Consider the following 15169-nt stretch of genomic DNA (forward strand, 5'->3'; position numbering starts at 1 on the left):
AATAGAAAGTTTTTTTATATGATAAACAAAGTTAATAAAAATATAAGCTAGAGGAATATATAAGAATAAAAATAAAACATAATCCAATTATTTTGTTTTAGATTTCTTTTAATCTTAAAATGAAAAGAAATTTTGTTAGATTTCTAAGATTTTGTTTAGATTTCTTTTAATTCTAAAAGGAATATAAAATCAGATGTATCAAGAATGGGATGAAATTATTATAGCAGAGTAGTAAATTTGAATGACTAACAAACTCCTATTTAACAGCGAAAAGTAATCTTTCCTAACTAGTTCCCTCAGCAGGGTCAGCAATGAAAGACCAACCTGCCTGTGTATGTACAGGCTGTGAGTAAAAAGGAATGATTTTTACATTTGTAAGTGTCTGGGGTAAAAAAAAATAATTAAAAGAATAATACTTCATGACATTTGATAATTGCATGAAACAGCATGAAATGGTATGATTTTTAATTCCAGAGACTCTCTCTTAAGGAGTGTTCATCATTAAATTACACTGGAGCACAATAACATCTTGTTCTGTCTATGACCATTTCTGCACTGCTGGGCAGAGGTAAGTAAGTCCAACAGAGACCCTAAGTCCACAGAGGCAAAACTCATTACTACCTACATTTTTAGAGAAAAATTTTGCCAACACTTATCATATAGCCACAATGTTTTAGCTAAACTGTTTTGCTAAAATTTTTTGTTCTGCTGGAGATCAGAAACTTCACGTCTCATTGCAGACAAAGCTGGTTTTTAGAACTTCAGATAACACCGTCACACTTGAGAGCCTGATTAGGTAGATACAGCCTATGATTGAAGGCTCTCTACTATTTCCCTCTTTTCAGACGATTACATTAAAGACTCTGATATTCCTTTTTGTGCTAGAAGAAGGCTCATTTTAGACATCATCCATGAAGAAAAAAATTTGCCAAGTTAGCTCTGCTGTATAAAAATAAAGCTATATTTCAAGACTGTTGTCACTATATTGTGTAAGGTGACACAGGTTCTAAATAAAACATGAATGACAGGTAGTCACGACTCTTATTGTTGTTACAGGCTGTTGAGTCGGAATTGACTTATAGCTGATCCTCCAGTGAATTTTTAGAAGCTATACATCACAGTTCCTATGAACTTGGAGAAATGATGAAAGTTATTTAAGTGTTCAGGTCTTTTGTTCATAGGGTCGCTATTAGTAGTCTATGACTCGATGGCACTTAAGAACAACAACAACAACAACAATAACAACACAACAACGAAAGAACTCTTTTGGCCTAGTGGATAGAAAGTTATGCTACCAAGCCAAAGTTGGATGATTTTAATCTGCAACCCTCGGGCCTGGTTTTAATTGTTTTTGGTCAAACATTCTTCTAAGTGGTATAGCACTGGTCTGTCATTTGCTGTACAGATGTTGTTGTGATGCTAAACACTGTGATGCTGATGTGTCAAATGTGGTAATGGTTACCCAAGGTGGACAGTGTTTGGTGGAGCTACCCTATTAAAACAAGCATGTGGAGAGGCATCCACTTCTGAAATAGCTTGCCTCCGGAAACTATGAACTTGGAGAAATGATGAAAGTGATACAAGTGTTCAGGACTTTAGTTCATAGGGTCACTATGAGTCGTCTACAACTCAATGACACTTAACAACCACAACAACATACATCACAGAGGAGGGATTGCCTATCTTTCTCTCACAATGCGGATGGTAGATTTAACCTGCCTCTCTTTGGTTTGGCAGCACAACTCCTTACCCATTAGGCCACCAAATCTCTCTTTTAATTCTGTAACTTAACTCAAAACTCGAACTCATTGCTGTCTTGTTGATTTGGTTTTATAATGACTAGGTGTTAGAAAACATAAAAATTGGCGTTTTTAGCCATTGTCTTAGTCCCTGCTGGGGCATGGTCTCTAGCTACCTTAACTGTAGACACAGTCTTGCAAATCATCAACAGCTCTGTGGGACCAATATGAGGTAGAGATAGAGCTTCTCACACTGAGGTGCCTCCGACAACAGCAGTAGAGAGACTGGGAAGGCACTGTGAGAAATGGCACTGTGGCACTGCTTTGAGATAAACTGGGAGAACCTTGGAGATGGAGCCACAGTTAAAGGTTTTGCTTTCTGGACGATTGAAGAAAAAGCTGCCTTATAACTACTTTGAGATAAATTTTGCTGGCAAATGAAGAAACCAGACATTTCTTGTTTTTGTGCTGTTGAACTGAATGTGTACTTTCACAAATTGGAGAATTATACCTTGTTAATCTAGCTTGGGACTGACTGCTGGACTAAACCTGGACTTACATTGGGTGATATTCTTTGCCTCTCCCTCTCTACAACTTATTTCCCTAGTAAATCCCATAATTGCGAATAAAGTCTGAGTCAACAACGAATATCAGACCTAAACAATTTGTAGAAATAGGTGCAGGAGCATGTGGGGTGGAGTGTCTGACCAAGCAGCTGTTTGTTTGGGACTACTGATGTTATTGGTGGAGACAGTTCTCCTTTATGAAACAGGTAATAGACTAGGCCATCCCCACATTGCATCTTCTCCTTTCACAGTGACCCTCCATCAGGTTTCTGAGGCTGTAAATTGAAACGAGAGGATGACTCTCCTGTGGAGCCACTGGTGGATTTGAACCTACTCAGATGTGCAGACACAGTAGAGTTAATGTACCTGAGCAGCCCGGAGTTTCTGTCTCTTTGGTTCCACTTCTTTGACTACACGAGAGTATAAATCCATTGCACGTACCCACATGCACATGGATTTACACGCTTTGGACACTTTCTCTACTTTTTCAGGCACAAAATCAGGATTGTTAATATACTTTTGAAGCTTTGCCAATATCTGAGGCTTTATATTTTCCTTATCATACTCTAAAAGCCTTCTGAGAAAGTTAGAATCACCAAGAAGTTGCTTTGCTGTTGGCCAATCAGGTCTGAAAGACAAACATGCTAAGTTAGTAGCGTTTTAATAAAGTAAGAACACAATAAATACATTTCCTTGGGAACTTTATAGTATTACGGCTTTAAGTGGAGACTTCTCCTCTCTGTACTACAGGTCCAGTAATTAGCAGTTTTAATAAAAGCACATTGCAGTTTATTGGGAGACAGTGAATTAGATAACTAAAGTCTTATCTAGCTCAGTTTTGGCACAGAAATAATTATAAAACTACTATTTTAGAAATGTAATGCTTGAAAGTAATAGTTTTCTTTTTAAAATGTCTATAGACACTCATTCCATGCCTTTTGAATCTATATGCAGAACAGATCATTTGGGAGGCTGGACTTTATGAGGAGAAATTTGGCATCAGGATTGGAAGAAGATTTATCAACAACCTGTGTTATGCAGTGACACAACCTTGCTTGCTGAAACCAAGGAGGACATGAGACATTTGCTGCAGAAGGTCAAGGACTATAATCTTCAATATGGATTGAAGCTCAGTATCGAGAAAACAAAGATTCTTACCACTGAGACAATTGACAACTTCATGATAGACGGAGAAGAGATTGAGATTATTTATAACTTCAGCTTGCTTGGTTCCACAGTCAACACTCTTGGCACCAACAATCAGGAAATCAAAAGACAAATTGCATTGGGAAAGTCCGCTGTCAGGAACCTCTCTAGAGTACTAAAGGCCAATGATGTCAATCTAAAGACTAAGGTGTGTCTGATCCAGGCCACGGTATTTACAATTAGTTGTTATGCATCTGACAGCTAGAAAACAGTTAAGGATGACAGAAAAGATTGGTGCCTTTGAGTTGTGTGCTGGAGAAGAATGTTGAGCATACTATGGACTGCCAGGAGAACAAACAGGTCTGGCCTGGAGAGGGTGAAACCAAGCTGCTCTCTGAAGGAAAGAATTTTGAAGCTTAGTCTCACATACTTTGGGCATATGGCCATAAGGGACCAGTCCTTGGAGAGGGATTTCATGCTTGAAAAGGTGGAGGGATAGCACAGGAAAAGATCACCCAGGATGAGATGTATTTGCTCAATGACCAGAGAAATTATTAGATTAGATCTGAAGAAGATAATGAGATCGGCTCAGGATAGGGCAGGTTTCAGATCTAGTGTACACAGGGTTACTATGAGTCACAGGCGACTTGATGGCAAATAACAAAAAACAACAAGCACTCACATTTACCTCCTTTGGCCTAGTTTCAAACACATTGCTATTGAATGGATTCTGACTCACAGCAATCCTCTGTTGAATTACTGAGGTTGTAAATTTTAACTGGAAAAGATTGCTCATCTTTCTCTTGAGGAGTAGCTAATGAATTTGAACCACTCGGAATGCACAATCTGTTGGTTAGTAGTGCAGCATACTATGGACTACACCACAAGAGCTCCTCTGGCCCTTACAATTTCTTGCCAGGATCACTACAGTTACTTTCTAATTGAGTTTAAGTCTCTTGATCAACCTTGCCCCTTCTGAACTTTGGCCAGAGTGGTCTTCCTTTCCCCCCTTTTTTGTAAATATTATTAGTTTTAATATAGTAATTCATTTATATTATGTTTCATTCATATACATTGTGTTTTATACCATCTTTCATTTACACTGTGTTTCATACAATCATTCATATACATTCTATTTTATATTATTATTTATACTTGGTTTGCTTACAAAGTTTATTTACACCATGTTTTACACTATTTTTCATTCACATTGTATTTCACACAATCATTTTCATACATTATGTTTTATAAAATCTATTACTATTGGACCTTGCCAATCATTCTACCTTTTTTGCCCAGATCCTTTCCATTTGTTTACCCCCTCCTTTCACCCACCAAATTATGCAGCCCTGTGGTTTCACCCCTACTTATCCCCACCCCTTCGCTCTGCCTTTTTACTTTGAGTTCCTATACATGTTTTACTAGTTACCCTTCTATTTTTACAAAAATGGTCTTATGCAGTATTTGTCCTTATAAAATGGTATTAGTTCACTCAGCATAATGGTCTCCAGGATCTCCAAAGTTACATAGTATTTTTCAAAATCATCACTCCCGAGTGCTGCATAGTATTCTATTGTAAGAGTGTACCATAATTTCTAAATCAATTCAGTTGTGGTTGGACATTTGGGCTGTTCCCACTTTCTTGTGATGAATAATGCTGCTATGAACACTGGTATACAAATCTGTTTGGATATTTGTTCTAATTTCCTTAGGGTATATTCCAAATAGTGGAATAGCTGGGTCATCTGGACTTCCTTTATTCAACTTTTTAAGGAAAAGTTAAATTGTCTTTAAGAATGGTTGGACCATTTTACAATTCCACCAACAGTGTATGAGAGTTTGCACCTTTCCACATCCTCTCCAACATTTATTGCTTGCTGCCCTACTAAACTTGGTCACTGTTCTTGGCTTGAGATGGTATCTCCTGGTTTTGATTTGCATCTCTCTTATTGCAAGTGATTGTGAGCATTTCTTCATGTGTCTGCTGGCAACTTGAACGTCTTCCTCCGTGAAAAATCTATGTCTGTTGCCCATTTTGTAATTGGGTTATTAATCTTTTTCTGGAAGCCCAGGAGTATTCATTCTGTAGACTTGTTATGAGACCATGTCCAAAAAGGTATTGTCAAATATTTGTTCACAGTCGGTAAGCTTTCCATTCACCTTTTTTGGAAAACTTTATGACGAGCACCAAGATTTAATCTTTAGAAGGTCCCATTTACCAATTTTATTCTCTCCAAATTGTGCATTTTTGGCTACAGTTGGCAGTCTCTTTGTAACACAAGCTAAGCCTTCTAAGCTTAGTCCCAGTTTGTCTCTTATGAACTTATGGTTTTGAGCTTTACTCCCAGGTCTCTGATTCACTTTGAGTTGATTTTTGGGTATGGTGTGGGATGTAGATCCTGTTTCAGCTTCTTGCAGGTAGCAGTCCAGTTTTGCCAGCACCATTTGTTGAAGAAGTTGTCATTTCCCATTTGATAGGTTTGATTTCCTTGCGGAATATCAGTTGCCCACAGATGGATGGGTCATTTCTGGGTTCTCAATTCAGTTCCATTGGTCTATGTGTCTGTCATTGTACCAGTACCTTGCTGTGTTGGTTACTATCACTGTAACCAGGGAGTGCTATGTCTCCCACTTAATTTTTGTTGTTCAGAAGTGCTTTGCTTATTCAGAGTCTCTTTCCTCTCCAGATAAACTTGACAATTTCTCTTTTGATCTCCTTGACAAATGAATTTGGTATCTATATTGGCATTGTGTTGAACATGTAGATTGTTTTTGGTAGGACTGTCATTTTCACAATATTGACACTTCCTATTATTGAATAGGATACATTTCCCCATTTATTCAGGCCTTTTATTGTATCTGCAGAAATGTTCTGTAGCGTTCTTTGCATAGGTCTTTTATGTCCCTAGTTAGGTTTATTCCCAAGTATCTCAATTTGTGATTGGCTATTTTAAATAATACTGCTTTCTTGGTTTCCTTCTCTGAGTTTTCTTTGTTCTATAGAGGAATTCCACTGATTTTTGGATATTGATTTTTGTATCCTGCAACCCTACTAAACTGGTCCACTAGCTCAGTTTTTGGTTTTTTTTTTTTGTTGTTGAGTCCTTGGGGTTTTCTATGTACACTACCATATCATCTGCATATAACGACAGTTTAACCATTTTTTGCTGATCACGATGCCTTTTATTTCCTCCTCTTGTTGCATTGCCCTAGCAAACACTTCCAATACAATGTTGAATAAAAGTAGTGATGATGGGCATCCTTGTCTGGTCCCTGTTGCAAGGAAAATGCTTTTAGTCTTTCTTCATTGAGAATAATGTTGGCTTTTGGTTTTGCATATATACTTTTGACTATGTTGAGAAAACACCCTTCTATCCCAATTTTACTGTATGTTTTAATCAGGAAAGGGTGTTTGATTTTATCAAATGTCTTTTATGTGTCTATCGTTAAGATCACATAGTTCTTCTTATTTGCTTTATTAAACTAGTGAATTATATTGATTACATGTTGAACCATCCTTGAGTACCTGTTATGAATCCCACTTGGTCATGACCAACTATTTTTTTTTCTTTTGAATTCTATTTGCTAGGATTTTATTAAGGGGTTTTGTGACTAAGTTCATGATAGATTTTTCTTTTTTGGTAATATCTTTGCCAGATTCCAGTATTAGGGTTACATTTCATTCATAGAATATCTCTGGGAGTGTTACTTCTTTTCAATTTTCTGAAATAATTTAAATAGAATTGGTGATAAGTCTTCTCTGAATGTTCGGTAGAATTCAACCGTGAAGCCATTTGGTCCACGACTCTTTTTGTGGGAAAGTTTTTTAATTTGTTTAGCTTCTTCTTTTGTGATGGGTCTGTTCAAGTGATCTACATCTGACTGTGTCAATCTAGGTAAGGCATGAGTTTCAAGGAATTTGTCAAATTTATCAGAGTATACTTTTCAGAATAATCTGATATTACAGATTTCATTTCTTCTGGATCTGTTGTGTTGTCACTTCTGTCACTAACTAATCATGCTATTAGTGTCTTCTCCATTTTTCCTTTTGTTAAGTTTGCCAATGGTCTGTAAATTTTATTGATTTTTTTTTTAAACAGCTTCTGGTTTTGTTGATGGTTTCAATTGTTTTTCTGTTTTCTATATCATTGATTTCAGCTCTTATTCTTGTAATTTCCTTTCTTCTAGAGGCTATGGGGTCAATTTGCTGTTATTTTTCTCTTTGAAGAAGGTGTTGAGTTAGATCATTAACTTTGTTTCTTTCTATGTCTTTGATAGGAATATAGCTATGAACTGCCCCCAGAGGACTGCTTTAGCTGCATCCCAGAGGTTTTGGTTTGTTGCATTTTCATTATGCTTTGTTTTGAAGACTTTTTTAATTTCACTCTTTTTTTTCCCTGCAACCCAATCATGCTCTGTTGTTTTTGTTAGGTGTCAATGAGTCCAGTACGACTCACAGCGACCTATGAATAAAAGATCTGAACCCTGTTCTATCCTATGCCATCCTCATATTTCCTGACACACAAAAGCAAATTGCAGTAGCCACTGTGTTAATCCACCTAGTTCAGGGCCTATCTCTTTTTTGCCAACCCTTTACCCTTCCCAGCATCATGTCCTTCTTCAAGGAATAGCTCCTCCTAGCAACATGCCTAAAGTATGTGAGACAGAGTCTCTTCATTCCTGCCTCCAAAGAGCACTCTGGCTGCACCTTCTCCAAAGATATAGCTAGTCATCTTTTTGGCCGTCCATGGGATGTTCAGTGCTCTTCTCCAAAAGCACAGCTCAAAGATACCAAGTCTTTTTCTGCCATTCTTATTCACTCTCCAGCTCTCAGATGCATAGCAAGTAATTGGAAGTACTACAGCCTGAAACAGATGTACTTTAGTCCTAAAACTGACATCATTACACCTCAATAATTTAGGAGGTCCCTAACTGCAGATTTTCAGAGTGCAATATGTTCACTACATTGACCATAGCATCTTTGAATATTGTGACACAAGGCTTAAATTTGTTTTTCAGTTCTTTCAGCTTGAGAAATGCATAGCATTTAGCTTCCACATTGGTGGTTTTATCCTCTTTTGGTTATTTTCTAGTTTTATTGCATTGTCGTCTGAGAAGATACTTTGCATAATTTCAATGCTTTTGAATTTTTTGAGACTTTCTTTGTGCCCTAAAATGTCCTAATATTCACAATGGTTAGTTGGCTGTATGTATAGTTTAGATTGTCTGCATCTTTGTTAAGTTTCTTTTGAGTTGTCCTATCCTTTGGTGAGAATAGTGTGTTAAAGCCTCTCTTCACTATTGTGGTGATATTTCTTTTTTCAACTCTGTTAATATTTGTTTTATGTATTTAGTAGATCTATCATTTAGTGCAAAGATGTTAGACAATGTTATGTCTTCTTGTTCTACTGTGCCCTTAATCATTCCTTATCTTTTATGGTGGTTTTCATTCTGAAGACTATTTTATCAGAGATTAGTATTGCCATCCCTGCTTTTTTGTAGATGCTATTTGCTTGGCATAATTTTTTCTAGCCTTTGGTTTTGAGTCTATCTTTCTCTTCATTTCTTTGATGCATCTCTTGTAGTAAACATATTGATGGGCTTTGGTTTTTTGGGTTCTCTCCCACCCATTCTGCTACTGTTTTCCTCTGGATTGCTGTATTTAGTCCATTCACAATAAGCATGATTATTGACAGGCCAGGTTTTATCATTGCCATTTTGCTGTGTTTCTTGTTTTGTTTCTACTGGTTATTCTGGTCCATCCACTTTTGTTTGGTGTCTCTGTGTGAAGGACTTCCCTTTAGAGTTCTTATAGATTTGGTCTTGTTTGCACAAATTCCTTAAGTTCATTCTTTTCTGCAAAGGATGTGATTTTTCCTTCATATTTGGTGGAGCGCTTTGCTGGGTATGGGATCCTCAGCTGGTATTTGTTTTCTTTTAACACTCTCTATATGCTATTCAATTGTCTTCTTGCTTGCATGATTCCTGATGAAAAATCAGAATTTCTTCTATTTGCTTTTCTTTTGTAGGTAACTCTTTGTTTTTTTGTGCTGCTTTCAGTATTCTATCATTATCTTTTATTTTGGGGAATTTGACTATGATATGATTTTATTTTTAAATTATTTTTGATATTTTAATTACAGTTTCTAGAAAAATTGGATTTGTATTAATTCATTTGTTTTCCTACCTACCCCATACCCCAGCTCACTTTTCTCTTTTAAAAGATTCTGTTTTGAACAATTTGCACAATTTTTGCACAATTTCCTCCCTCCTGCCTGCCTCCAGTTTACTTTGCTATGCACCTCTTATTCTGGACTGTTGCAATGCAAATAATACCTAATCATATATTTCTTTTAGACATTTCTTTTCCTTATCTATTTAAATGCAGTTTTCATTATTTATCCTCTCTTTACTTAGTTTCCCCCAACTCCCATATCAGTCCTGTTTAAGAACAGTGGCATTACGCAGGATTTGTCCTTTTGTAACAGAGTTACTTCACTCAGCATAATGTTCTCCAGGGTCACCCATTTTGTATAATATTTTGCGAGTCTCTTGTTTTTCAGCTCTGTGTAGTATTCCACTGTGTGAATCTACCACAGCGTCTCTATCCATTCATTTGTTGATGGGCACTTGGGTTGCTTCCATCTCTTTGCTATTGTGAACAATGCAGCAATAAACATGGCTGTGCATATATCTGGTTTGGGTGGCAGTTCTGGTTTTTTTAGGGTATATTACCAGTAGTGGAATTGCTGGGTCAAATGGTATTTCTATTTCCATCTTTTTGAGAAAGCATTATACTGCTTCCTAGAGTGGTTGCACCATTTTACACTCCTACCCATAGTGAATAAAGGTTTCAATTTCACCACAACCTCACCAGCATTTGTTGTTTGCTGCTCTGTTGAACTATGCTATTGTTAATGGGGTGAAATGATATCTTATAGTTGTTTTGATTTGCATCTCACTTAGAGCTAGGGATTTTGAATATTTCTTCAGGTGTTTGTTCACCATCTGAATGTTTTCTTTGGTAAAGTGTATGTTCATATCCTGTGCCCACTTTGTGATTGGGTTGTTTACTTTTATCTTGTTGCGCTGCTGGAGTATTCTAAAAATTCTAGGTAAAAGTCCCTTATCAGAGATGTCATTGTTGTTGTTATGTGCTGTCAAGTCACCTGTGACTTATAGTAACCCTATGTGCAACAGCCCTAAACCCTGCTCTATCCAAATATTTTTTCCCCAGTCTGTGACTTTCCTTTTTACCCTGTTGGAGAAGTTTTTTTGATATGCATAAAGATTTGATTCTCAGAAGGTTCCATTCATCTATTTTATCCTCTCCTGGTTGGAGGTTTTTAAGAATATTTAGAAGACTGCGCAATTCGTGGATTAGGGCTTCTAGAATTCTTCCAAGCTTTTCTTTGACGATGTTTATAGTCCTTGGTTTTAATCCTAGGTCCTTGATACACTCTGGGTTGGTTTTTGTGTATGGTGTGAGGTGTGGGTCTTGCTTGAGTTTTCTACAGATAGTTTTAGTTTTCCAATTTTGTCAACTTCATTTGTTAAAGAGGCTTTCATTTCCCCACTTAACTGATTTTATCTTCCTGTCAAAAATCAGTTGAACAAAGGTAGGTGAGATCATTTCTGGGTTCTAGTTATATTCTATTGATCTATGTATCTGTCACAGTGTCAGTACCATACTGTCTTGACCATCACAGTTATGTAGAAGAATTTTAAATCAGGGAGTGAGATGTCTCCTACTTTGTTTCTCTTTTTCAAGAGTGCTTTGCTTATTTGGGTCTCTTTCCATTCTGGATGAAATTACAAATTGCCTTTTCCATCTTGTTCAAGATTAGAATTGGTATTTGTATTGGGATTGTATTGGGCTTGATATTGCCTTTGGTAGTATTGCCATTTTCACAATATTGAGTCTTGCTATCCAAGAGCATGGTATAGTCTTCCATTTCTCCAGGTCTCTCTTTTTTTCCCCCTTGTATAATGTTTTGTAATTTTCTTTGAATAGTTCCTTTTGTGTTTCTAGTTAGTTTTACTCCTAAGTATTTAATCTTGTGATGGGTATTGCTTTTCTTAGCTCCAGTTCTGTATTTTCTTTGTCACTTTAGAGAAATACAACTGATTTTTGTATGCTGTTCTTGTAACCTGCCTCTTTGCTGAATTGGTCAACTATGTCCAGTAGTTTTCTTGCTGTTAGGGTTTTCTAAATATGCTATCATATCATCTGAATATAGAGATAATTTTACCTTATTTCTTTCTTTTGTCTTATTGTTATTGTTAAGTCTTCCAACACAATATTGAACAGGAGAGGTAATAGTGGACATCCTTGCCTAGTTCCTGTTCTCAAGGGGAATTCCCTTAATCTCTCTCCATTGGGAAAATGTTGGCTCTTGGTTTGCTTTTTACTATGTTGAGGAAATTATCCTCTATTCCTATTTTGTTGAGTGTATTAATCAGGAAAGGGTGCTGGATTTTGTCAAAGGTCTTTTCTGCATCAATTAATAGAATCATGTGGTTCTTGTTATTTGCTTTGTTAATGTGATGAATTACACTGATTGTTTTTCTTATGTTGAACTATCCTTGCATACCTGATATGAATCTCACTTGGTCACGGTGTATTCTTCATTATTATTATTTTTTATATACTCTTGGATTCTATTGGCCAGGATTATATTCAGGATTTTTTCGTCTATGTTCATGAGAGGCATTAGCCTATAGTTTTCTATTTTGATGGTGTCTTTACCTTACTTTGGTATCAGGATATGTTTGCTTCATAGAATGAGTCTGAGAGAATTCTATCTTTTTTTATTTTCTGAAATATTTTATGTAAAATTGGTGATAATTCTTCTCAGAATGTTTGATAAAATTAACTTGTAAAACCAACTGGTCAAGGGTGCTTTTTTATTGGAAGTTGTTTTATATTCTTTTCAATTTCTTCTTTTGTAATGAGTCTGTTCAGGTGTTCCATTTCAGTCTGTGTTAGCTTAGTTAGGTTGTGAGTTTCTAAGTATTTGTCTATTTCTTCTAGGTTTTCATATTTGAGTATTTTTCATGATTTACATTGTGAAACCTTTTAATTTTAGTTGGTTCTGTAATGAAATTGCCCCTTTCATCTCTTATTCTGATTATTTGTGTATTTTCTTTCTTTTCCTTTGTTAGTTTTGCTTGTGGTTTGTTGATTTTATTGACCTTTTCAAAGAACCAACTCTTTGTTTTGTTGATAGTTTCAATTGTTTCTCTGTTTTCGACGTCATTTATTTCTGCCCTAATTTTTATAATTTCAGGGGCTTCTTAGAGGGTGTCAGGCTTTCTTGGTATTCTTTTTCAATTTGTTGGAGATGTTGGGTTACAGAGTCAGTTATGATTTTTTTTCTTGCCTTTTGATGTGTCTGCTTATTGCTGTAAATTGACCTCTAATTATGGCTTTAGCTGTTTCCCAGAGTATTGGTAAGTTGTGTTTTCATTGTCATTTGTTTGAACAATCTTTAGAATTTAATTTTTTATTTCCTCTAGTACCCACTCATGTTCAAGCAAGGTGATGTTCAGCTTCCAAATGTGTCATTATTTCTCTTTTATCTTCTTGTTATTAGTTTCTAATTTTGTAGCATTGTGGTCTGAGAAGATGCTTTGTATTATTTCTATGTTTTTAAACATATTGATACTTGCCTTGTGATCTAAAATGTGATCTATTCTGGAGAACATTCTATGCACATTGGAGAAGCAGGTATACTGTGTTTTTAGGGGGTGCATTAACCTGTACATATGTATGAGATTGAGTTGGTTTATTGTGTGGTTTAATTCTTCAGCAACTTCGTTGAGTTTCTTTCTGATAGTTCTATCTTTTCTTGAGAGTGGTGTATTGCAGTCTCCAACTACTATAGTGGTGTTATCTATTTCTTTTTTCAGTTTTGTTAATGTTTGTTTTGTATATTTTGCAGCTCTATCATTTTGTGCATAGATATTTATTATTATGTTCTCTTGTTCTATTGACCCTTTAAGCATTATGTAGTGACCTTCCTTGCCCTTTGTGATGGCTTTTGAATGGAAATCTACTTTATTAGAGATTAATATCATTACTCCTGCTTTTTTCTGGTTGCCATTTGTTTGATTTTTTTCTCCCCACTCTTTTATTTTTAGTCTTTTTTATCTTCACTTTTCAGGTGTGTCTCTTATACATACCATATTGATGTTTGTTTGTTTGTTTGTTTGTTTTTTATCCAATCTACTACTCTTTATTTTCAGTGGTGTGTTTAAGCTTTTCACTTTCAATGTAATTATTGAGAGACTAGGTTTTATTGATATTATTTTGTTGAGATATTTTTGGTGTTGTTGCTGGTTACTTTGGTCTATCATGCTTTCTGTGGCACACCTGTAAGAAGGATATTACTCAGTATTTCCTGCAATATTGGTTTTGTTCTTACAAACTCCATTAGGTTCTACTTTTCTGAGAATATCTTGATCTCTCCTTCATATTTGATGGACAGTTTTGCTGTATACAGTATTCTTGGTTGACAGTTGTATTCTTTGAGTGCTCAATATGTGCCATTGCACTGTCTTCTTGCTCGCATGGTTGCTACTGAGAAATCAGCACTTAATTTTATTTGTTCTCCCTTAGAGGTTACTATTTGTTTCTCCCTAACTGCTTTCAGAATTCTTTTTGATTTTTAAATTTGACTCTGATATGCCTTGGTGTTTTTCTTTTAGGGCCTAAGGTATCCAGGGCTAAAGGCAGCTCAAGCTCTGGGAGGGGAGAAGAAATGAGGTCACCTATGATATTAATGTCCCTGGCACAGTTCAGAGGGGTGGCAGTGGTTAGTTTTCTAGATGGCAGGATGTCCATGTAGAAGAGCCAGTTCCTTGAGGAGGTAGGGCTGGGCTTCCAGGTAGCAGGCAGGAGTATCCCGGTGGCAGGGCTGCAGGTCAGGTCATCCAGGATTTGGGGCCATCGTGTCCAGGTGGCAGGGCCAGGTCCTCCAGGTAGTGGGTTTGGGGGTCCAAGGGACATCAGGTGGAGGGGCCAGGGGCCTCCAGGCAATGGGGCCAGGGGCCTCCAGTCAACAGGGCTTGGGTTCTCCAGGCAGGAGGGCCAAGGGCTCCAGGCAGAGGGGTCAGGGGCCTCCAGGCAGGGGGTTCAGGGGCCACGAGGCAGTAAAGCCTTGAGCTAGTGCTCCAAACAGGAGAGCAGTCCAGCCCACCCTAAGAACTTTTTAATACAGGTACCCAGCTAATTGACTGGAAGAGATCCATGGCTGCTGCTCATGTGTACAGTGGTGGCAGTTTTGACTATGATATGTCTTGATGTTTTCTTTTTGGGGTCTAGTCTATCTGGTGTTCACTGAGATTCCTGAATGTGGATTTCCTCATTCTTCATAATACCTGGGAAAATTTTCTTCTAGTACTTCTTCCATAATTTTCTCAGTGATTTCCCTACCCCTCTCTTTTGGAATTCCAATCATAAGTATCTTATTCCTTTTGATATCATCACATATGATTCTAATATTTTCTTGATCTCATCTCTAATTTTTCTTCTAGTATGTTTCTGTTGAGGTTCTTCTAGCTCTCTGCTCCATCTTCTCTGTTCTACATTTTTTAAAGAGTTCTATTGTGTCATTTCCTTTTCTCTTCTTTTTTTTTTAAAAAAATTTATCATTAATTTCAGTAAAAATTTACAGACTTTTGATTTCCATTCATTCATTGTTGCACTTTTCTCCC

General features: G+C 36.7%; 1 protein-coding gene across 1 annotated transcript in view; it reads right to left on the reverse strand.

Moving 5' to 3' along the window:
* DNAH6 (dynein, axonemal, heavy chain 6) overlaps positions 1-15169 on the reverse strand; it is a 383600-nt gene that overhangs the window by 129956 nt on the left and 238475 nt on the right. Inside the window, exon 51 of the mRNA XM_006900399.1 lies at positions 2672-2933. Coding sequence (XP_006900461.1) covers positions 2672-2933 — 262 coding nt within the window. The remainder of the gene's footprint in view (positions 1-2671; positions 2934-15169) is intronic.

Source organism: Elephantulus edwardii, unplaced genomic scaffold (assembly GCF_000299155.1).
Source record: "Elephantulus edwardii isolate Elephantulus edwardi_28Jun2011 unplaced genomic scaffold, EleEdw1.0 scaffold00283, whole genome shotgun sequence".
NCBI classification, from domain to species: domain Eukaryota; kingdom Metazoa; phylum Chordata; class Mammalia; order Macroscelidea; family Macroscelididae; genus Elephantulus; species Elephantulus edwardii.